Genomic DNA, 25,462 nt, shown 5'->3' with positions numbered 1-25,462 from the left:
ATTCTAAATTGGCTTTATCTCCACTACAGACTAAGAACTCCTCTGAAGCAGGGAAATCTATTATTTATCTTTTATTTATAGCACCTGGCACAAGGTAGGCCCTTAATAAATGTTTTCTGAATAAATACGCAAAGACCAGGAAGCAAGGCCCTTCCTGATGTTCTGAGTAGCACAATATCCACTTGCTAGTCATCATTCCACCTATATGGCAAGCATTACATTTTCAATTAATTTTTTTCTCATCAATTATTAAGCCCAATTCTTCAGTTCATTTACAGTTGTGTATTGGGTCCATATGTTTGTACAGCACGTTTCTGAAAGGGACTACCCTTGATCATAAAGCTGGCTGTGTAATCAAGTACCTTATACCTGAAAACCACCAGAATCAGGAGTCAGTTTGTTAGGAACAAAAAAAATTTTGTGCTCCCAATTTCTTTTTTTTTTTTTTTTTGATACCAGGGATCGAACTCAGGTCCTTGCGCTTGTGCAGCAGGCGGCGAAACCACTGAGCTAAATCCCCGGCCCATGTGCTCCCAATTTCTTAAGTCATAGTTTTCCTGTTCTTTTCAGGTAAGAGTCTATGATCTCTACAAATATGATCACGGAGCAGATGATGTGCTGATCTTGGCCACAGATGGACTTTGGGATGTTCTATCAAATGAAGAAGTAGCAGAAGCAGTCACTCAGTTTCTTCCTAACTGTGATCCAGATGATCCTCACAGGTTTGTGCATTTCTACAACTGTGGGGTTGATCCTTGTGTTGCATGATATGACTGAGACAAATAGCAATCATTCAGTTTCATGGGTTATAGTAGAGGCTGGCATGATAGTTCATCAGTCACACAGCAGAAGGGAATACATATTTTAGCCAACAAAAGTCCTTCAATTGAGCCAAGATAGAAGTGGTAAATAATTTGATTTGTTCGTTAATTTAAAAGCATATCTTTCTCACATTCTTATTTCATACCCTGTAGTATTTGGTCCTGCTGACAAGAATAATGACAAATTCTTCTAAGCTTTGATTTCCATCCAGTAGGGGATTGTTTCTTTTGAGAATATGGGGGAAAGGAGAATGACTAAAATAGGTTTTCCTTTATAATATAAAGGCAGTGTAAGGATCTTAACCCTAGAAGACTCTCAAAATTAGGGGGCCAGGGATTTAGCTCAGTGGTTCTGCCGCCTGCCTCGCAAGCTCAAGGTCCTGAGTTTGTGATCCCCGGTACAAAAAAAAATTAAATAGAAATCACCTCTGGGGAAAGGCAGCTTTAACTAAAACATAAACAAGTTACCATACATAGGAGCCAACAGAAGTAGCTGAGACAACAGTTGAATCTGTAAATATTTCCTTATTGGATTTAGAAAATTAACATGTTTTCTAAATTTTTAATAAATATTGAAAATATGGGCCAGGATAAGAGACTACAAAATGACCAACCATATTTTTAAGATAAGGAAATGAAACTTGTAATGATGAAAAATATAAAAATGAGAATTCTAATAGGAATTTAAAATTCAGTGGGTAAAACACATTAGAGACAGTTAAAGAGAACATTGGTGGACTAGAAAATCAATCCAAATAAATAATGCAGACATGGCTCAGAAAGACAGAAGAGATAATGTAAAGTGAGACTAAGAGACTAAGCAGATCATCTAAGATGCTCTCCATAGAAATTCAAAAGGAAATCGTATAGAAGATGGAAAGAAAAAAATTTGGATTCTTTATTAATACTAAACGTAAGATCCAGAAAGCCCAAATAATCTTAGCCAGAAGGAATAAAAAAGAAAATTGTAAATAGGTATTTCTTAATGAAACTGAAGAACTTTAAGCCCTACTTACACAAAAAGATGTTAAAAACAGCCAGAGAGAAAAAACAACAAGATACATAGGAATATCATTTAGAATCTGACAGCTAGCTTTTTTGTTTTTTGGTTTTTGTGGGGGTACTAGGGATCAAACTCAGGTCCTTCCATTTGCAAGGCCAGCACCGGAACCACTGAGCCAAATCCCTGGGCCCTAGCTAGCTTTTTAAAAGGCAGCAACAGGGCCAGGGATTTAGCTCAGTTGTTCCAGCACTGGCCTCGCAAGCGAAAGGTTCCGAGTTTGAGCCCCAGTACCAAAAAAATAAATAAAAATAAAAGAAAGAAAAGCAGCAATAGGAGCCAAAAGACAATGGAATTATATCATCAGTTGGCTAAGAAAAAACATAGCTGCTTAACCTGGAAGTTTTTCATGTGTAATTAAATTATCAATAAACAGGGTGAAGTAAAGACATTTCTAATAGCTGAGGATGTGGTTCAGTGATAGAGTGTTTGCCTAGCATATGTAAGACCCTGGGTTCAATCCCCAATACCACCAAAAAAAGAAAGTTTTCAGACAAAACAGAAATTGAGAAATTTTACTACAATCCAATCTTTTCTGAAGAAAATTCTAAAGGATATGCTCACATAAGAAAGGCAAATGGTTGCAGATAGAAGGTCTGAGAAGAAAGATTATTAAGCAAAGTATTAGTAAATATGTGAGTATATATAAACATACATTGACTGTGTAAAATGGTAAAAAGAATATCTAACATGTGGGGCTAAAAATGATAGAACTAAATTACTGAACAAAATTAGCTTACAAATTAGCAAAGAGAGGTAGGAATCAGCTATGTGCTGTGGTTATTTTTGAGAAGTGGTGAAAGATATTTAACTTTAGACCTTAAACAAATTTAATGGCTATGTAAACTATAAATTAATACAAAGTATAATTTACAAATTAGTAGAGAAGGAGAAACCCACATAGAATAAAAGCCAAGCTTCTGAACAACCTATAAATCAACAGTAAAAATTAATTCAATAATGGGATCTAATATAAGAAGTTAAACAGTTGGCCAGGGATTTAACTCAGTGGTTCCACTGCCTGCTTTGCAAGCACAAGGTCTCGAATTCGATACCCGGTGCCAAAAAAAAAAAACAAAGTCAAACAGTTGAGTAAACCTGGGGAAAGGGATGGAAGGAAAAAATAAAGACAAACAAGTGAATAAATACACAATAAAGACAAAGTGTAAAGCTAACATTTGATTCTTTAAAACAACTAACACATTATAAAGCTGAGTCAGAATTCTCACAAGTGAAATAAGGTCACAAAAGGACAAATATTGTATGATTCTACTTACACGAGGTCCTAGAGTAGTCAAGTTCATAGAGAAAGACAGTAGAATGGAGGCTTAGTGTTCCATAGGTAACAAATTTCAATTGGAAAAGGTGAGAAAATACTAGAGATGGGTGGAGGTGATAGTTGCACAATATGAGTGTACTTAATGCCATAGAAACATGCAGTTTAAATATAAATTTAAAATAATATGGTAAATTTTATATTATGTATGTTTTATCACAATACAAAAAAATTTTAAAAGCAATAAAAATGAAGTACATAAATTTTCTGGAAGATAAAAGTAGCAGAACACAATATTAGGAATACAAAATAGTTAATAAATTAGATGGAGCAATCAAAATATTAACACATAATACATGTAATATGAATATTATATTTCTTTAATTAGAACATTATAAAGATTCATGCTGGGCATGGTGACACACAATTCAAGAGGATAACAAGTTTCAGGCCAGCCTGTGCTACATAGCAAGTTCAAGACCAGCCTGGGCAACATAGTGAGACCCTATCTCAACAGATACTGATTGACCCCAAATACTAGTGGAGTTCTCATGGAACTTGACAAACTGATTGTAATTGCATATGAAAGAAAATATGAATGAAAGCCTGTAACATTTCAGTAGGGAGATACAGGTCTTGCTCTATTAGATATTAAGATTAAGGTACAATAACTAAGACAGTAGAAAAAATTTTAATTCCTTACCTCATAAAATTAACCAAAATCAAATCCAGGTAAAGTAAGACAAAGGTAAAAGGCAAAAATAAATACAAATTTTGGAAAATAGCATAGGCCGCTGCACACAGGAAGGTCTGTGCATGCCCTGCCGAGGTCCTGAGTCACACGGAAGACACCAAATCACCCCACTGCAGACAGGCAGCCACCTGGTTCCACACTACAAAGATGCAGAGGACACCAGACCACCAGACCAAGGTACTGAGTCCCGCTGTTCCCGACCCAGAGGTAGGGGCTTCTGAGCTGTCGTCCCACTGCTCCTGGTCCAGAGGAAGGGACTTCCTGGTCACCATCCCTCCTGCTGCTCCCAGACCAGAGGAAAGGGCTTTTGGGCCACCTTCTGTCCCGCTGCTCCTGGCCCAGAGGAAGGGGCTTCCAGGCCACCATCCCTTTCACCACTCCCGGACCAGAGGGAGGGGCTTCTGAACCACCATCCCACTGCTCCTGGTCCAGAGGAAGGGGCTTCCTGGCCACCATCCCTCCTGCTTCTCCCAGCCCACAGGAAAGGGCTTTTGGGTCACCATCCCTACTGCTGCTCCCGGCCCCTGTCCCACCTCACCCAGCTCAGAAGAGGTAATCAGTGCAGGTGCTAACAGCCCCCCACCCCAGTCGAAATGAGAAAACACGTAAATAAGTCTCAAAACCACACTTCCAGATCACCTACAGCAACCCCAAAAGGAAACGAGATGGAACACTCTGATACTCAACCATCTGGACCCACTGAACTGGCAACAAAAGGGGATCTGGAAAAAATGAAATCAGAAATAATTTCTCAGATAACAGGAGAAATTGTGCCCCTAGTGCAAGACATGATTAATAAATCTAGAGAGGAGCTGAAGAACATGATGGAATCCCAACATAAGAAACAAATGGAATCCATAAAACAGATGCAAATAGATTTCCAGGACATGAAAACCTCCATTGAAAGACTACACAGCAGAATGAGCCAATGTGAGGACAGAATTTCAGATATAGAAACTAAGATTGCAATTAGTGACCAGGAAAAGAAAAATTGCTTCAAAATTATAAGGGAACATGAGAAATCAATCCAGCAGCTGCTAGATGATGCAAAGAAGAATAACATAAGACTGATTGGGCTCAATGAAGAAACAGGAGAGAGTGCAGATGACATAAAAAATCTCTTCACAGAAATAATGGCAGAAAACTTCCCAAGCAGGGGAAAAGAGCTTGACCTACAGACAACTGAGGCATATAGGACTCCAAATAGCCTTGATCAAAAAAAATCTACACATGGGCATATAATTGTTAAGATTCCAGAAACACAACAGAAGAACAAAGTTCTACAAGCAGTCAAAGAAAAGAAACAAATCACATACAAAGGAAAGCCCATCAGAATCACAGCAGACTTCTCAACACAAACCATCAAGGCAAGAAGAGCTTGGAGTGACATATTCCAAACCCTAAAAGAAAACAGCCTCCAACCCAGATTGATGTACCCTGCAAAACTATCTTTCAAAATGGATGGAGAAATAAGATACTTTCATGACAAAGAGCACCTTAGGAACTTTGTGAATACCAAACCAGCACTCCAAAGAATTTTACACAATAGCCTAGGAACAGACGTTGAGGATCACAACCCCAGGAAGCAAAGCAGAATGAACCCATCTGGCATGACAAGAAATTAAATGTAAAGGGGGAGAACCCCCAACAAAAAGAAAAAGTCATGACAATGACAAGTCAATACGTTTCAGTTATAACCATCAACAATAATGGTCTCAATTCACCAATCAAAAGAAATAGACTGGCAGAATGGGTCAAGAAGCAAAATCCAACAATATGCTGCATACAAGAAACACACTTAATTCAAAAGGAAACTCATACACTGAAAGTTAAAGGGTGGAAAATAATACTGCATGCGACAGGAACCCGAAAAAAAGCAGGAGTAGCTATCCTCTTGGCAGATCAAGTAGATTTCAAAGCAGCACTGATGAAGAGAGACGAAGAAGGACACTACATCCTTGTAAAGGGAACAATCCAAGAGGAAGAGATTACAATCATAAATATCTATGCACCAAACACTAGTGCACCCAACTAAAACAAATACTAATGGACATGAACAGTCATATATGCACTAATACAGTTGTAGTGGGGGACCTCAACACCCCACTGTCACAAATAGATAGATCAACTAGACTAAAAATAAGTAATGAAATACAAGAACTCAATCGAACTCTTGAACAAATGAACTTAACAGATGTGTACAGAGTCTTCCACCCCACAAAATCAGTATACACATTCTTCTCAGCTGCACATGGGTCATTCTCCAAAATAGACCACATACTCACACATAGAACATGTTTAAGTAAGTGCAAAGGAATTGAAGTTATCTCCTGTATATTATCAGACCATAGTGCAATGAAATTGGAGATCCATAGCAAAAGAAACTCAAAAAATTTCATAAACACATGGAAATTGAACACCATACTTCTGAATAACCAATGGGTCACAGAGGAAATTAAAGAAGAAATCAGTTCCTTCAATTAAATGACAATGACAATACAACATATCGGAATCTATGGGACACAATGAAAGCAGTCTTACAAGGGAAATTCATAGCAGTGAATACGCATATTAGGAAAACAGAACGAGCCCAATTAAACAACCTGATGCTGAACCTCAAGCTTCTAGAAAAAGAAGAGCAGGACAACCCCAAAGCCCATACAAGGGAGGAAATTATAAAGATCAGAGGAGAAATCAGTGCAATGGAGACTAAGAGAACGATTCAAAAAATCAATGAAACCAAGAGTTGGTTCTTTGAAAGAATCAACAAAATTGACAAACCTTTAGCCAACCTTGTCAGAAGAAGGAAAGAAAAGGCCCAAATCCATGCAATTAGGAATGAAAAGGGTGAAATTACAACAGACCCAGCAGAAATCCAGAGGATCATCAATACCTACTTCCAGAACCTATACGCCAATAAGATGGACAACACAGAAGAAATGGACAGATTCCTAGATACATATGAATTACCAAAGTTGAATGAAGAAGACCTAAAAATTCTGAACAACCCAATATCAACCAATGAAATTGAAAATGTAATTAAAAACTTATCAACTAAGAAAAGCCCAGGCCCTGATGGCTTCACTGCTGAATTTTACAAGACATTTAGAGAGGAATTGCTGCCACTACTGTTTAAACTCTTCAATGAAAATGAAAGGGAAGCAATACTCCCAAATTCATTCCTGGAAGCAAGCATCACCTTGATCCCCAAATCAGAGAAAGACCCAACTGAAAAAGAAACCTATAGGCCAATCTCACTAATGAACATAGATGGAAAAATCCTTAATAAGATAATGGCAAGCAGAATGCAGAAGATCATCAAGAAGATCATACACCCTGATCAAGTGGGATTCATCCCAGGGATGCAGGGATGGTTCAATATACGCAAATCAATCAATGTAATACACTATATCAATAGAGCCAAGGACAAAAACCATATGATTATCTCCATAGATGCAGAAAAAGCATTTGACAAAATCCAACATGCATTTATGATAAAAACCCCACAAAAATTTGGAATAGATGGTCTCTACCTCAAACTGATAGAGGCCATCTATGAAAAACCAACAGCCAGTATCATACTAAATGGTCAAAAACTGAAATCCTTCACACTAAAATCAGGAACAAGACAAGGATGTCCACTATCACCACTCTTGTTCAATATAGTTCTGGAAACATTAGCCACCGCAATTAGACAAGAGAAAGAAATAAAAGGAATAAAGATAGGAAATGAAGAAGTCAAATTGTCATTATTTGCAGATGACATGATACTGTATATAGAAGACCCCAAGAACTCCACCAAAAGTCTTCTAGACTTAATAATCAAATTCAGTCAAGTAGCTGGTTACAAGGTCAACACACAAAAATCAATAGCTTTCCTCTACACCAATGACAGACTCACTGAGAGAGAAATAGGGCAAATAATTCCTTTCACAATAGCATCCAAAAAACTGAAATACCTAGGAATCATCCTAACGAAAGAAATCAAAGACCTCTTCTCTGAAAACTATGGCACTCTGAAAAGAGAGATTGAAGATGCTATCAGAAAATGGACAGACATCCCCTGCTCCTGGGTAGGAAGGATTAATATAGTGAAAATGGCCATACTTCCAAACTGCTGTATAGATTTAATGCAATTCCAATTGAGATCCCAGCAGCATACTTCATAGACCTCGAGAAAAAAATCCAAAAATTCATTTGGAGCAAGAAGAGACCCAGAATAGCAAAAGCAATTCTAGGTAACAGAGAAATGGCAGGGGGTATCACAATCCCCAACTTGCAACTATACTACAAAGCTACTGTGATAAAAACGGCATGGTACTGGCAAAGAAACAGACTTGCGGACCAATTGAACAGATTAGCGGACCAATGGAACAGATTAGAAGATGCAGAAACAATGCCAGACACACTCAGCCATCTCATCTTCGACAAAGGAGCCAAACACCCTCACTGGAGGAAAGATAGCCTCTTTAATAAATGGTGCTAGAAAAATTGGGTTTCAACTTGCCAAAGATTAAAACTAGACCTATATCTCTCAACATGCACTAAACTAAAATCAAAATGGATTAAAGATCTAAATATTAAAATAGAAACTCTGAACCAGTTGGAACAGAGGTTAGGTAGAACCCTTGAAGACATCGGTGTAGGAAAAGATTTTATGAACAAAACCCCAGTTGCCCGTGAACTAGCACAAACAATCAACAAATGGGATCTCTTCTTATTAAAAGTCTTCTGCACAGCAAGAGAAACCACCAGCAGTGTGAAGAGACAACCCACAATGTGGGAAAAAATCTTCACCTGCTCTTCCTCAGACAAAGGTCTACTATCTCGAATCTATAAAGAATTTAAAAAGATCAGACCTCCCAAATTTAAAGACCCAATCCAAAAATGGGCATCTGAAATGAACAGATATTTCTCAGACAAAGAAGTAGAAATATCAAATAAATACATAAAAAAATGTTCAACATCACTGATCATTCAAGAGATGCAAATGAAAACAGCGCTTAGATTCCACTTCACTCCAGAAAGAATGGCTGCTATCATGAAATCAACCAATAACAAATGCTGGTGGGGCTGTGGGGAAAGAGGAACCCTGCTCCACTGCTGGTGGGAGTGTAGACTGGTGCAACCACTGTGGAAATCAGTATGGAGATACCTCAAAGAACTAGGACTGGAAGTCCCATTTGACCCCACTATTCCCCTGCTGGGTCTCTTCTCCAAAGAATTAAAAGAGTCATACCACAGTGATATATGTGCACCCATGTTCACAGCAGCACAGTTTGTAATAGCTTAAACTTGGAAACAACCCAAATGCCCATCAACTGGAGACTGGATAAAGAAAATGTGTTTTTTTTTATAAAATGGAGTACTACTCAGCCATAAAAAATGAGAAATTAGAGACATTTATAGCTAAGTGGATGTACATTGAGGCGATACTCTTAAGTGAAATAAATAGGACACACACGTGTAAATACCGAATAATTTCTCTGGTTTGAGAAACTGAAAGTGCAAATTAGGACTAAATATATAATAGACAATGTGAAATAGGGAGAAAAGGGGCAAAGGGGAAGGAAGTGGGAGGGCTGGGGAAAGGATAGAAGGGAATGGGATTAATATGAGAAAATGGAAAAATAGGAACCAAATCTTTGTAACTAGGGAGGACTGGAGGGGTTGAAGGGAGGACTGGAGGGGTTGAAGGGAGGGCTGGGCAAGGGTGAAAAATAAGCACCAAGAGAGACTATGTAAAGGTGCAAATTTCCAATGATGAATGTCATTATATTGTATACCTAAAATGTACCAATGATTAGAATGAATAATCGATAATGTAAAATAGGAAGAAAAGGTCCAAAGGGGTAGGGGTAGTGGGAGGGGCAGGGGAAGCGAAAGAAGGGAAAGTTAAAATGCTGAGAAATGGAAAAAATGGAAATAAAGTCTTTGTAAATAGGGAAGGGTGGAGGGCGTGAAGGGAGGGCTAGGAATGGGGAAAAAATAAGAACCAAGATGCATTATGTAAAGGTATAATTCCCAATGAGAAATGTAATTGTGTTGTATACCTACAATGTACCAATAAAAGAATTTAATACAAAATTAAATAAATAAATAAATAAAAATAAATTAAGAAAGACATAGTTAGGAAGAGAGCTCCACTAGCCTGGCCTTATGATAACATAGCAAATTTTATCCATAATGTTAGCCCTCTTTAGAGATTAAATATAAATTGAATAGGATATTGGTACAGTTTAAAAAAACTAACAGGCCAGTTGAGGGTTATTAATAATGACAGTACACCTACACTTTCCTTCAAAACTTAAGTGATAGCATCCTTGCATAAAACAAAATCTTCAAAATTAAGTGCTTCATTGGTATGTATGTAAAGTAGAAGAGCCCAGATATGAGTTGAAAAGGGATTTCATTTCCTTTAAAATTGAGAATTTACTGATTGCAGATCAATAGCTTCTGAAAACTTCAGAACTTTCCTTGAACCACCTTGGGGCGATGAACCATTAATTGAGGTGTTGCTGAAGGAAGGCAGCCCGCCAGTATCAAGCTGGCTCTGACTCATCTCATTGCTTCTTACAGAACACTGGCCAGGTAGATAAAGCCATTTTTCTCAGAGGTTGGAGCCCGTGTCCCTGTGCCAAGGGCATTATTAACGAAGCAAGTGTTGATGATTTTGAACGAGTCTTGGTTAACTGCTTGCTATAGTTTGGGTCTAGATGTCCCCCAAAAGCCTCATCTGGTCATAAGTGGCTTTACTAAACCAGTCCACTGATTGGCTTAGCACTGCCCTAATTGCAGTAGTCTGGATAAGATAAAAGGAGCAGGAAGACGTTAAGTTTCTTTGCTGCTTTGCTGCTTGTGAGCGCCATGTTGTTTCTCCTCTGTGACGCCCCTCTGCCATCCCCGTCTTGGAGCCAGCTGATTATGGACTGAAACCTCTACAAACCGTGAGCTCAATAAACCTTTCCCCCTTCAAAAAAAAAAAAAGAAAAAGAAAATAGCATAGGAAATGTCTTACTATTTTGGAATAAGGAAGGGGTTCTTAAGACACAGAAAACACAATTTTTTTAGTTTGTTAATTGGACTACAATTAATTACAAACTTTAGTTCTTCAGAAGACAGTATAAAGACATTAAAATGACAATTCATGAACTGGGAGAAGATATTTGCAACTTGTGTAACTGAAGAAAGGTAAGCATTCTATATAAAGAACCCTCATGATCAATAAAGAAAACAGATCAATAAAGAAATGATTAGGGAACCAGGTAGTCCTTGTGTAAAAGAAGAGAAACGGCCAATAAATATATGGAAAAAAATGTTCAATCTCAATAGTCAAGAGGAATATTTTTTAAAAACTTGTTGAGATATGTTTACTCACTAGATTGACATTTTTAAAATTCAATAATAATAGCAAGGATGTTCAGAAACTGCAGATTAATGTGTGAATTTTTAGAAACACTGCACACAGCAAGCTGTGCCAAATGGGGATGAACATCCCTAGTGGGTGCTGTACCCCAGCAGCTCCACTTCTAGGTCTGTACCCTCAAATAGGTAAAAGTGGAGTGCTCAGTCCACATAGCATCAGCAACACCTGGGGACTTGGTAGAAATGGAAATTCTCATCCCACATGCCATACCCCAGCTTCACAACAACCAAGTCAAAACTCCAGGGGTAGGATCAACAGTCCATGTGTTTACAAACCATGCAAGTGATGGTGATGCTGCTAAAGTTGGGAACCTGCATCATCAGTTATATGCAAAGATATCCAAAGGATTGTTTTTATTGCAAAAACCAGAAGTGACTTACATAACCAGTCATAGGATAAACAACAAGAACAACAAAAAATAGAATTCAGCCCCCCCCAAACAAACCACAGCCATGCTGTTAAAATGCAATATCTCAAAAACATAAGCAAGTCATAGATGATGAGAATGTGAGTCTTTTTACATGAAATGAAAACTACCTACCATACATTGTTTAGGGGTATAGATACTAAACTATAACAAAAAAGTTGGAAAATTAACTGGACCTCACCAAATTTCAGGTTCATGCTTGTCTTAGGAGGAGAGGTAGCAGAGACGGGGGTTATGTACTGGAGGAAGGACCCACTGGGCTTCTAATACCTTTACTGCTCCTTTAGCTAGATGATAAGTACCCAGCTCATGTTAGTTTTAAAGTACACAAGTTATAAACATCCATTTGTATGTAAAATATAAGAAGAAGTGTAGTCGAGTGGTTAGGAGCATGGAATGTGTCATTGGATTTCCTGAGTTCAGGTTTTGACTCTTTCTTCCAGCTTTGATGACCTTGGGAAAATTTCTTAAATCCTCAGGGCTAGTGTTTGCTCCTGTGTAGAAAAGGGAATCCCCACTACTAACCTTGTACATAACCATAAACTGAAGTGCCTGATACAGAGTAGTGCTAATAGATGTGTTTATATTGTTCTTGGTTTCATATGTTTTACAAAAACAATAACAGATCTTTCAGGAAAAAATGTGATGCTAAATTGTTTTTCTCCTCCTAGAATTATTCCTCTGCTCAGGTGCAGAGGAATTGATGGCACTGAAATTAAAGATTCTTTTACTTGAATCTGAATAGTTCTTTCTCTTTTCAAATTTGTAGTTTTAATCTGTGGTATGTATACTACTTGTTAGCAACAATTTCATGTTGATTTTCTCTACTGTGATTATTTTTATAAAGCATTGCAAAGCCAGCTGCCAGTTATGAGTTTAAAAACACTCAACACTTTTTAAAAATTTCTACAAGCTCCCCTGGTTTTGCCTACCAACCCGTCTCTCTCCATGGCGACAAATCTGCACACCAAGGAGTGGTAACCTTTGGGCAGTGTGTGCGTGCCAGGCCAGTGCCAGCTTCTGGAGTCTGAGCACGGTTGTCCTCACAAGCAGGGTTCCCAGGATCTCCTTGAAACAAACAGGGCAGGAATGAAAGAGTGTTTTTCAGTTTGCCTTTCCAGGAAGATGGCAGACCACAGCCTGAGAATCCTGTATTGGATGGATGGATGGATGGTTGGATAGATGAGAAGTTCAAGAAGGGCAGTTTATTGGTAAGAGACTATCAGGCTACAGATCAGAATAATTCTGATTGATTTTTGAGCTCTCAGACCAGAACACATGGGTCAAATTTTTCTTCTTTGCCAAATAACTCCCATTCTGATTAATTCACTTGGGGAATACTGTTAAGGACCTGTTTTAGGAGCCAAGGCTTGATAGATACTGAAAAAAAATCTGACGTAAACAGACCTCATCTTGCCCTCTTTAAGGGTTTGAAGTCTGGAAGGAGTTATAGAAGCAGCAGGAAGTTGTCATATGAGTGATTTTAAAGAGAGGAACGTAGCCTAGAGCAAGGGATCTCTAAACTTGCACCTATGTGGAGTTGCATGTCATCAGACTGGGGAGGGGAGGTCAGTAGGGTCAGATCATGTCAGACTTAATGAACTAGCAAGATTAATGAATGTGAAAATTCTTTATATAAAAGAAAGTCTGTGGTAATGATATGGAATTTGTGTAATTCATTCATTATGAACTATAAGCAGGAAATGTTCTGCCCAATCTGATGGTGACAAACAATATGGGGATTGTTTTCCCACTTTGTGTATGGCTTAGCAATTTAAGCCTGTTAGAAAATCGGAAACTTAATTTGTTTCCACCTCAGGACTTGTGTAGAATAGTGTTTTCATTCGGGTATGAGGCATGTCTGCAGGCATTTGTGTGTCATTTGGCAGGAGGGTACCGAACTCACACCCTGTCCTTAGCATGGCTCATCCCAGCAGCCTAGCGCTTTCCCCGCCGAGAGTCATTCTGACATTGTCGCACAAAGTGAAAGTCACCCTAATGGGTTTTGGCCCAAGTTGTAACATATAGATGGAAAGCCTCCTGTAACTCCGGAGGCTCTGGTAGCCCTTCCTTGGCTGTAGAGCTCATTTCTCTGCAAATGTAGCCCAGCACTACAAGACAGGTTTGTCTGTGGAATCACAGGCTGAGGCTGTGGAGAGGAGCTGGGTCCAGGCCTGAGGGGTTGATCAAAGGAGGTCAGCCTATTGTTTGATACAAAATACGAAAGGAAAGTTGTACTCCCCAGGGTGGGAAGTCTGAGGGAGAGGAAAGAGAACAAAGCAAGGAAGAAGAACAACAAAACATTTCTGCCTTCGAGGTTTTCACGTGGGTCTGTTTTACTTTGAGTTTTACCAGGTTTTCCCAGTTTTGTCTAGGGAGAAAGCACACAGAAAGAGGTAGAGCACAGTCTACTAGTGACAGGCAAGAGTTTAGGGTTTCTTGATTATTGGGTGTTTGTTTATACTATGTAGAGACTTTCTTCTTTTTCCTTGTGCATCCTAGTCACAGCTATTCTCAACAAAATGCTAGCATTGCCTCCCTTGGTGACATCCTTCCCAACAAGAAATTTAAAATAGCATCTCCCCAACCCCACTCCCAGCACTTGTGAGGGAAGAGATTAGCATACTGAGGTGTTTGCCCGGTTCTGAGGAGCACACCTTCCTTCCAGGCAGGATGGGGTACAACGAGCTCTGTGAGCCCCTGGACCCCAGTGCGTCATATTAAGTCCTTTTGCTCTTTTTGCACTACCTCAACAAAGGAGGCAGAAAATTAAAAGGCAGCTTTGTAGACAAGCCAGAATATGAGTGCAGTAGGTTTTTGTCTTTCTTTCTTTTCTTTTTATTGGAGTTTGCCCTGAAGGGCAGCAGAGCTGGAAGTTCTTTGACTCTTTTGTGGCGTCATGAAATGAACTCTTCATAAGAAATACATCACTCTAGCATTTGAGAGTGGAGTTGGTAGATGTCATGGGGAATGGGCTGCACAGAGGGTCTAGTTCCCTATAATTCCAGTAACGTTCTCTTTTGTGACCTAAAGATTCTATGCAGTTTGGAAAGACCTGGAAGGTGTTTTCTGGGCCAAAATATCTGAGATTGACTTCCCCTCTGTAGGTCCGCAGTTTTAATGGTAGGCCTCCTGGGGACAACATTCAAAATGGAGGCGAGTATGTAAACACTCAAAAAGATGCTTAATAATTTGTCAGAAAGGAATAGTTAACATTACAGAAGGGAAAGGAAGCAGGCAAAACCAAGAGAAACTGGGTCCAGAGAACAATTCACCAAACATGAAAACGTGGCATGGGTTCACATTCCAAATCCTGAGGCAAAATTTGGCAAAGCTTTGTCCCGGTCCTTTAATTCCAAAAGGCTGTCTGTGGAAACCTCATTTTTTGTGTCATTGACCTAATGACCCTCTATCCTGTTGCTGTAATACTAAAGGGGCTTTTTGTATGTGTGTGTGCTGGGGATGGAACCAGGACCTCACACACACTAGGCATGTGCTCTACCAGTGAGCTACATCTGAAGCTCTGTCAAGGGTCTCTGAATGGAGTATGATGCCTCTAAGCACCTGTGGACCGTAATCCCCTTCCCTCTGATTTGAAAAATCTTCACCTCTACACTCTGTGGTTAGCTGTGTGGCTTGAGCAGGAAGAGGTTAATCAGTGGAAGGTTAATGGTAAAACCCCCACTAACACTGACAGCAGGCATCAATGCAGGTATTAAATGCCAGTTTGTATGACACTGATAACATGAAATTTATTTTGGCAGAAGACAAAGGTTCATTTTTTGAAATCTTTCCGTGAGTTAGCTTAACCTAACTTCTTAGCAACACCATATGGTTTTCAAAAACTATGCCTCAAATGCAAAAAGGAAGAGTTCCTCCTATGCCCTCTACCATATCACTTGCAGGTTTTAAGAACAAATTCGTGAGTGTTTGATCGGGTGTTTGAAGACTAGATAAAATCTTGCATTTTTGTTTCTTGTGCACTGTTTAGCATATTCAGATCCGTGGGAATTTGGAAGTCAGCCTGAGATCCTGGCTGCAGCAGCCTCTGAACAGCACACGAACAGGCTGGGCTTTCCATCCCCAGTGCCGTTTATGTGGCTGGCAGAGCAATGCTGTGTGGTCACTTAGCTGTGTGGTAACATCAGAGCATTTCAAAGAGCTTGCCAAGGAGGACTGACAAGGAAATAGCGTTATTGTGCCTCCTTATACTGAAATATTGTGTTCGGGACTAGAACTAAAATAAATACTCACCACCTAAGAAACCAGGGAGCTGGTGCCAGGGTGCAGAAAAGTGGATGGAGTCTGGAGGGGTGTTCTCCCCCTTCCCACAAGGCTGGGGAGGTCTCTCCAGTCTGTGGCTTTGTTCCAGTGTTTCAGGGTACTGTATCTCAGGGGAGTCCCTGTACCATGCCCCCCACCCCGCCCGTTGATGTGAGCAGTCATCAGCTTCAGAGCTTGGTTGCCAAGGTGTGAACCTATGATATGTGCCAAGCCACGTCTAGGGCACCCCCACCCTGCATCCATTCGGTCACTATAGATCCCTGCCAAAGTTCCAAAGCCAGAGTGAGTGAGCTTTTCTACCTCTTAAATCTCTGAGGCCTGCCCTGAATGCAAAGAGGATTCCTCCTCCTGTTCCCATCACATTGTATTACTGCAGGGGTATCACCAGATGGAGGCTGCCTTTTATATGCAAATATTTGGAACCCATTAATTCCCCAGTTCTTGCCACGTACCCTCCCTCTATAAGACCCTGTCTGTACCATCCACATGGCAAATAGAAGTTCCCACCCAGCTAGCACTGTTAAAGATCATAAGGGTGGCTAGAGCCTGAGGCCTGAAATTGACTTACTTTTGACATTCCAGTGCTGATTCAGATGTGGTCTTGTGGGAAACAGACTCTGTAAGAGGTAGATGACTTAAGGCAAAAACTCTCAGGGAAGAGAGAAACATTTTTGTGTCTAATGAGGAAAATGATAGCTACCATTTACTGACCTCTGAGCATGTGTGCCAAGCACCATGCTGAATGTTTTATGGAAAAATCTCACTTAGTCCTTGCAAGAGCTTTTGCGGTCTACACTGTTGTTATTATTCCAGATTTACAAATAAGAAAAGAGGAGCTGAGAGAGGCTAAGGAATTTTTCCAGAGCTGCCCATTTAGATGGTGGGAAAGCCAGGATTGGAACCCAGGCCCACCATACCCACCCAGCGAGTCTGCATCATGTACCACTGCAGGGGTGAAAGAACCAAGAACTGACCCAGTGAGGGTAAAAATGGGGGAGGCAAGGATTTATTGGTCTCCTCCTGCCTGACTTTCCTGTGGGTAGTTATGAACAGAGCTTTGGGCTTCCCAGGCTTCACCTCTTCTTCCTCTTTTGTTTTTCTTGCCACCCCTGCTGCCCTTGGCCAGCCACCTCCCGTCTGAGAGCAGCCCTGTAAAGTTTGCCAAGTACAGTCCTGCCCTGGCAGCCCTTTCTTTCAGCAGAGCTTTGCTGATCAGTATTGAAAGCTTCAGCCAGAGCAGGAAAAAATGCTCTCAAAATTCAAAACTTGCCTCCTGGGGAGACTTCTCAGGAGAGAGGGCACTTGACACTGCTCCAGCAGTCCCTAATGTAGCCTGGCTGTGCATATGGGAAAGAAGCATTCAGTAATGACCCTATAGCCCATATCCAGTCTCCAGGAGTATCAGATTCCTCAGCTAGCCTCTCTCTCCCAGCTGGTATATCACAAAGTCCACTCCCTATCCCCTGCCTTCAGATGCATCCTGTTCTTTGCTGCTCTGCTGTATGTTTTGCGCCTGTGTTTCATGTCTTGACTGAAGTTTCTCCCTCTGGCCCTCTGTCTATATAGCACACACACCCTGTGTTCAGCCTCTGTACCCAAATGACCAGGGTCTCCCTGTTTTACTACAACATTAAGCAGTGTTTTTTTCCCATTATTTCCCATGTAGGCAGACAAAATGAAACTGAGGAGAAGCAGCTCTTTTCCTCTAGAGAAAGTTTGTTCTTGTACCAGTCTTAGTAGAAAGCAACCTTGCAAATGATTTCATGTCTAGAGCAAGGTGATTCTTGAAAGTGGATGCTAATGAGTTCTGAGCTAGCCATCAGGCCAGGGAGACTGGAGCAGATTTCTGGAGTTGTGTTGAGTTGATCAGTTTTCGAGGAAAGCTTCCTGAAAGTGACCTCATCTTACCTGAGCATCTTTGTCGACTCTCATTCTAGTGCTAGGTTTCCTGTATTTTGAAGGCCATGTCATGAAGCTAGTCCTAGAGCTCAGGTGCACAGTTCACCTATCAAAAACAGTGTCCTTCGGTGTCCTTCAATTGTCTGTTGAGACTCTTGGGCAGGGGAAGCGGAGGAAAGGAGAGGTACCATGTGCACTGGGGAAGTCTTGGCAGGGAGGGGTATCACATGCATTAGGGAAGCACAGGACAAGCAGGGGTATCACAGACAAGCCTGGCAAAGAAAAGAAATGTGAAGGAATCCCAGCTTATAAGAACAGTGTATAACCAAGAGGTTTCAGGAATTCTCCGTATGCCTCTCTCTTGGCTTGAAGCATATGTGTACATAGATTAGGGGAGATATTTGACAAAACTGGGGTTTTGGAGGAAATGGCTCGGTAGGTCTTCTTTGCGGGAAAAGTTGAGTGTTACCCTCAAGTTACTCCTATTTCAGGGAGATCCTAAGCCAAAAAATTATTAACTTTAACCTGTTCTGGCCCTATAAAACCCTATTGTGTTCCAGGAAAAGCAAATTTTAAAGTCTCTGTAGATAACCCAGGGCACATAGTGAACAGCCGCTTTCTAAAGACCCACTTATGTCTTAGCTTCAAAATCATGAGCAGAAAGACTAACTAGATAGATACAATGGAGCCTTGCCCCAGACTCATAGAGAAAGCCTAGATGTAATACAGTTGATTGAGAGAAGACTTAAATAGGTACAAATAGAATCATAAAATGGATTTGGAAAAGGACCAAATAGAAATTTACAATAGTAAAACATTGTCATTGAAATACAGTAACTCACAAAATGAATTGAAGAGTAAACTACTAAAGAAATGATGAGCAGATTGAAAGTTATCGCAGAGAAGGGAAATCTAGAAGGTAAAATGGAAAGGCCTAATAAGCATTATGTAGAATGTTTAAAAAAAAAGTAGAGGAAAGCTTGCCATGGCAGAGCAAACCTGCACTCCCAGCACTCTGGGAGGCTTAGGCAGAAGGGTCACAAATTCAAGCCCACTTAGCAATTTAGTGAAACCTTGTCTCAGAATAAAAAATATTAAAAACGAGTAGGGGCATAGCTCATAGTATAGAAAAGAAACAATATTCCAAAAGGTCATGGCTGAGAGTATTCCAAAATTACATGATTTCATTTAAGGAATAAAACTAATTTCTAACCATGAGAAATAAAAAGGAATACTCATTGTTATGTCTTAGTGGAACTTTGTATCATCAACAACAAAAATTTGAAAAGACATCAGTGAGAATATTTACTTAGAATGATAAAAGAGATTTCTTCTCAATAAGAGTAGAAGGGCCAGGGATTTAGCTCAGTGGTGCCGCCACCTGCCTCTCAAGCGCAAGGTCCTGAGTTCGATCACTGGTACCAAAAAAAAATAGCAGAAACCACAAATAAGTGGAATAATATCTCCAAATATTGAAGGAAAATAATAGTCTAGAATTCCATACCTTAATAAAGGTATTATTTAATATTAAAGTCAAAAATAAGAATTTTCACTGTCCAAAAACTAGGTGCGTTTACCTCTCACAAACCATTGTTAAGAGAATTACTAAAAATATACTTCTACATAAGGAAATTAAATCTAAAAGCAAGGAGTAGATTAAAAAAGCAAAGAAGTTGGTAAGTATGTTGGTAACTTTATTTTGTTTTTTGCATTGCTGGGATTTATATATACTAGGCACATGCTGTACCACGGAGCTACATCCTCAGCCTATTACATTCATTTATTTACATGTCTAGATTATAAATGATAATGACTAATAGAAACAAGGTGGAACTAAAATATTAGGGATTAACCTGAAAGACAAAAGATCTAAGATCTTTTTAATTTTTAGGAAGAATTCAGAAATAGTAACTTATACATTAAAAATGTAATCATAGCAGCTAAAAGAACAGAAATAAGAAATTACTGAAGCATTGAGAATGGCTGGTATCAAAGTATGAGTACTTACAGGTGACAAAAATGAAACCGCTGTTAGTGTGAATTTATCTTGTGGACATTTTCATAGAACTATGAATGTCCTTGAACGTATTAACCAGAAATCAGACAACGAATGTTCAAAAGAAAAGAACAGAAATAAGATAATACCAAATAACTGCCACATTTGTTGGTGGGGGAGAGTATTTTTAAAAAGCTATCAGCCTGACAAAAAAGAAGAATAAAAGATAGGCTAACAGTGTAGTTCAATGATAAATCACTTGCCTAAATGCATAAGGCCCTAGATTTGATCCACAGCATTGGGGGAAAAAAATAATAAGTAGCACAAAATAAAGTGTGTGTGTGATGACAACAGTAAATTGAGATGTATCAATTTTTACAATAAATATAACTCACATCTTAGTAAGATCAGATTTTATTTTAATTAACAACATGCTAATGATGAAATAAACTTTTATTTTTTATTTATTTATTTTTTTGGCACCAGGGATCAAACTCGGGTCCTTGCATTTGTGTAGCAGGCGACAAAACCACTGAGCTAAATCCCTGGCCCCTGAAATAAACTTTTAAAAGCTTAGAAATTCTACTCTGCCTTATGGATTTTATAATTAAATAATAACAGGCATTGAAAAGTGGCATTGAAAAGGACTGATTTCTTGCTTCACAGACTAGAATACCATTAACTAAAGATGATGGATAGGGAAGTCACACCTTGGAAGTAAAAATAACTGAATATATATTGAGTTCTTTGTAAATCTTAATTAGGGCCTACAAAGGAAATTAAGAAGCATCAGCCAGTACTTCTGGAAACAGACACAGGAGGAGAGCTTGGGCTATATAATGATATTGATACCCAAAAAAGAAAGAAAAACTCAAGAAGAAAAAAGATTTCAAGGATAAAGAAAATGGTCAGCATTAATTATGCTGTAAGAAGGTTGGGCAGAATGAGTATTGGGAAGCTGCCTTACCATTGAGCTTTAAGACAGATTAGTAAGGTATTGGAAAGAGACCAAGGAAGAAAGAAATTGAAGAAGGAAGAGTGGATTTCTTTCTCAAAAAGTTCACATAAATGGGCCAGGGATTTAGCTCAGTGGCAGCACACCTGCCTGGCAAGCACAAGGTCCTGAGTTCAATCCCCAGTACCCCCCCCCCCAAAAAAAAGCTCACCTAAAGGAAGACAGAAGACAGAAAGGATGGTGAAGAAAGAAGTAATCTCAGAAGAGAAAGTTATCTTGGAATAAGCAACTCAGAAACTTTGGGTGTCTGGGCACTGGGGTTTGAAGCTAGGGCCTTCACACTGAGCCACATCCCCAGCCCTTTTTTATTTAAAACAGGGTCCCATTAAGTTGCCCAGGCTGAGCTTGAACTTGTGACCCTCCTGCCTCAGCTTCCCAGAGCACTGGGATTACAGATGCGCCACCACACCTGGCTATAACAACCATGTGCTTTTTTTTAAGAGTAGGAAAAATTTATTGGGAGGAAGAAAGCTTCTGCCTTAAGAGAGACAGAAGGGGGTCTGGAAAGTGGGTTGCCCAGCCACCCCACTTTTCAAAGATGTTTTATACAGCAAAGCCATGTGGTGAGGTGGCTACAAAGTGAGACAAAACTATAAGACCCAGTGGAAATTTACAAGGTGGGCATGAGGTGGGGCAAAACCATGGCCAACCAATAAGATTACAAGTAAAGTCACCCAGGTAATATTGATTAAATGGGGGTCAAATAAGGGAGCAAGTCATGTAGCAAGCATACAAGGACTTTCAGTAAGGATGGGTCAGGGATATTTCCTGGAGAGGCTGGATTAAAACCTTGGCCCCCCACCCAGGTGATGATACCTGTTTAGAATATCAGTCATTGCTATTCATCCTACAAGGGTGTGGTAGTTTCTTTCCTTTTACAATGCTGGCCTTCAGTGAATGTGTCTTCACTCTCCTCCTTGTTGGCTCCTCCTGGGCTGGCCCTGTCTAACTGCCTACAAGATATCTAATTAACTTACCTATCTGTAATATTCCCCCCTCTGAAGAAGTACACCTAACTGCTGTGAGGGGGCAAAGGGCGAAGACTGTTCTAGCTACTTCCAGCTGAAGAGGGTCATAGTTGTCATCAGCAGTTAGAGTTACTCTACAGAGGGTCTGTCTAAAGGCCTTTGATAGGCACCAGCCATTGTCATCTTGGTAGCCATATAGCTTTGAGTCTGGAAAAGCCAAAGAAACAGTTAAGAATACCAGGGCCAAATTATAAGGTCAGCAGGATTGCTATGAATATGGCCAACAAGGATTTCCACTGGGAGGAACCAGTAATAGCCTCACACGAAGAGGATAAGGAGAAGGTCCAGGGGACTTCAGAATCCAACATAGAAGTCACATTGTGTAGTTTAGCACTTAATGAGTTGTTTACAAGGTCAATCTGGTGGATCCCAGTGAAAGAATTCTAGCACATTTGTCATTGGTTCCATTTGTATGGCTGCTTGGAGTTTGGCAGCCTCTAGGCAAGAATAAACAAAACTTTTAAGAAATTAAAGCATGTATAATCTAAGCATGAACACATTAGAATGAGAGGTCAGGGTGGGGAGAAAGTCACACTTAGAAATTGAAATGGTGATTGTAACCTGCTGGCTCTTAGATTCTTTCATTGATAGAGGTCTGTAAGTCTGATGCTTTGTCATAAGTCTCTCTAGTTTTAGCTGTAAAGAGATAAGAGACAATTTGAAGAACAAATATCACTAAGAAATATAAAACTCCAGCTGAGCTCCTATAGATTTTACCATAGATTTTTCCCTAATGATACATAACTGTGGTCAGCTACTGGTGTAGCTAGAAACTGCCAGAAGGGGTCAGTGACTGGAGCCCCTTTTTATATCTAGCTTTATTACTATGACATTATTTTATACCTCTTTTGGTTATTCTTTTCTGCTGGGTGTTTAAGACCAAGTATAACAACCATGTTTATGGATAAAAACTTGATGACATAGAACCTTCAGGGAAATGAGTTTCCTGGGTAACTGTCTTTAGTAGGTGATCCAATGGTTGCTTTTCAAAATAGCAAAGCAAATTTTGACCATTTTCAGAATACATGCAGTTACTAGCAACAGCAGTATCACAGTGGTTTCTTGCCTTTCACTACTAGTGATATTTTTCTTCATGACTTGAATACCTCCTGTGAGATGTTGTTTTGATCTCTCAACTATTTCTCCATGGCTGCAGGGCCCATGGAGGTTATCTGGCCCCAGACTAAATAGCCTCCAAGACCTGTGTCAGAAGTTCTGCATCTGCCTTTCTGACTCCTTTCATCATCAGCCATGTTTTTCATAGCTTGCTATAATTTTCTGCATCCCGTCAGCTCATGAGCTGGATTAAGGCATGTCCAGCTCTGATGGATGAATCAACTTATTGACTCAGCCAGGTTTCTCATCCTGAAAAATCACCAGGATAATAACCACCCCCCAGTACTGCTAGTGGCCATTACGTGCGTGATTGTGTGTCACATTGATAGTTCAATATAAAACTAAGAGTAACCTGGGGATAGCATCTGAGAGCCTATTCTGAATGCAGTCTAGGAGCTGCAGTGTGTAGACTGTAAGATATTTATTTGGCTGTCCAGTCAAAGGCCTCTTTAGATACCTGTCAGTTTATTTCTCTGTCTCACAAGAAGGAGAACAGTTGGGAATGATTGGTTATATCAATCCCTCAAGTGCAACTGAGAAATTTCTGCCTCAAAGCCAATAAACCCCTCAATACAGGTAAAAAAAGGTGTCTCTCCTACCCAGTCCTCCAGGAGGAAAGGTATTCATTTTGTGTTGAGTACATCATTCTCTCCTCTGTAGTATTTACTGTACTTCTATCTGCTACCTAGGCTGTATAAGTAGACTTGATTCTCAAAGATTGTACAACTTAGAACTTAGACAATCCTGAGGTCATTTTCCACCACCCTTTTTTAAAAAGCAAGTCTCTTAACTTGAGCATCTGTAAATTCTTAAAAGATTTTAATAGAAGAAGCAGAGAGGCTTCTAGAGGCAAGGCTGAGACTCTCCAAGTGGGGAAAAGTCACTAGCAATATCAGGGTGGTCCCTTGTAAAAGACACAGGCTGCCTTCCAAGAGGCCTTATAAGGAGATGTTTATTTTCTTGATGATTAATCAGAATCTGGCTCTTAGCTTTTCAAGGTTCAGAACCTGATTTAATCAAGATACAAAGCATAGATTCATTATAAGACCTGGGCTCATCTTAACCAAGCTCACAAGATTGATCTGTAAACCAAAATGCCAGTTGACATTTACACAAAGAAATATAAATAATATTCTTAAAGTCAAATGATTGTCTTACTCTTTCCCTGTAAAGCAAGCCTACACAAGGAAGCAGATCATAATCAGAAGGTTATTGGTGAGCGGGAAATCAGAATAAAAGTGATTCATATGTTTACTGGCATAGCTAAGAGACTAGTCCATCCCACACCAAATATAGTCCTGCCAGTGGAACTAAATTTCTCTGAAGTCTTATCAACTAACAATCTCCCTGCTCTGGTCAGTATTTGGATAGACATCTGCCACCATTTCTTTTCACTTTTTGTGCCTCCAGGCTAGCCAAGCCCCGCCCCCCAACTACCTCCTATGTTAGACTTTCTCTAAATGTTAATCCTTTTCTTCAGCTTTTAGTTTAAATCTCAATGAGCAGATTATTATTTTCAGATTCATTTCTCTTACATTTGATTAGAGGAAACCATGGCATTAATAAGGATGAGTGGAACAGCTCATCTACCTTAAGGATTATCAGTCATTCACAAAACAAAATAAAACTTCGCATTCTTGCTATATTTCACATAAACTATTATTGTCTTCAAACTCCTTTGTTTAAAAAATTTATTTCAAAAAGATTTATTCCTACTATAAATGGAAAATGGCTACCCTTTGTTACAAAAAGAATGTAGCCCTGAAAATAATACATTGTAAACTGTAGTTCTTGTTTTTCCTGTGTGCTTCTTTAGCTAGATACTGGTTTGGTTTGGTTTTGTTTGTTCAGGCAACCAGACTCAGCACCTTGCACTTGGGAGGCAGGCACAGCACCACTGAGCTAAATCCCCGGCCCTGCTAGATACTGTTTGCCATGGAAAACTCTGAGCCGTAGTAGGTCTTTGTTAAGTTGTTGCTGGCACCAAAAGTGTTGGCACCAAAAAAATAATAATAAAGAGGAAGAAAAGATGCACTAGTAACAAATGGAGACTCTCCTCAATGTGATAAACAATATCCAAAGAAGGCTAGGGTGGAGCCCGGAGGTAGAGCACATGCATAGCTTAGCATGCAGGAAAATAATTTTTTTTGGTTGTTTAAAGTAGTTAGTGACTTGTCCATCAACAACCTGAAAAATAATCTCACACCTTGTATCACACATTTGGGGAAAAGATGACCTTGACTTTTTTTCCTTTAAAGGTATCTGAGAACCAAGTGATGCCTCTTCCTTCCTTCCTTCCCAGCCTGTCCTGACCGCGGCCTCTGTCTGACACTGTCCTGTCTTGTTCCTGTCTCCCTGTA

At 39.7% G+C, this 25,462-nt stretch overlaps 1 protein-coding gene across 9 annotated transcripts in view; it reads left to right on the top strand.

Moving 5' to 3' along the window:
- Ppm1h (protein phosphatase, Mg2+/Mn2+ dependent 1H) overlaps positions 1 to 25,462 on the top strand; it is a 334,373-nt gene that overhangs the window by 262,991 nt on the left and 45,920 nt on the right. For 4 of the 9 annotated variants that reach the window (XM_087192360.1, XM_087192354.1, XM_087192357.1 and 1 more), the window contains 3 exons: positions 571 to 722; positions 3,943 to 4,088; positions 4,546 to 9,805. In XM_087192360.1, coding sequence (XP_087048486.1) covers positions 571 to 722; positions 3,943 to 4,088; positions 4,546 to 4,646 — 399 coding nt within the window. In that variant the 3' untranslated portion in view covers positions 4,647 to 9,805. Of the gene's footprint in view, positions 1 to 570; positions 723 to 3,942; positions 4,089 to 4,545; positions 9,806 to 12,872; positions 25,460 to 25,462 lie in introns of those variants that run through there. The other 5 variants (XR_015443411.1, XM_087192356.1, XM_087192359.1 and 2 more) reach the window with 3 other exon arrangements.

The sequence above is a fragment of the Heterocephalus glaber genome, unplaced genomic scaffold (assembly GCF_053883595.1).
Source record: "Heterocephalus glaber isolate CG9 unplaced genomic scaffold, H.glaber_assembly_v1.0 deba00001569, whole genome shotgun sequence".
NCBI classification, from domain to species: domain Eukaryota; kingdom Metazoa; phylum Chordata; class Mammalia; order Rodentia; family Bathyergidae; genus Heterocephalus; species Heterocephalus glaber.
The sequence above is the reverse complement of the archived record's forward strand: the minus strand, read 5'-3'. Positions and strand labels throughout refer to the sequence as shown.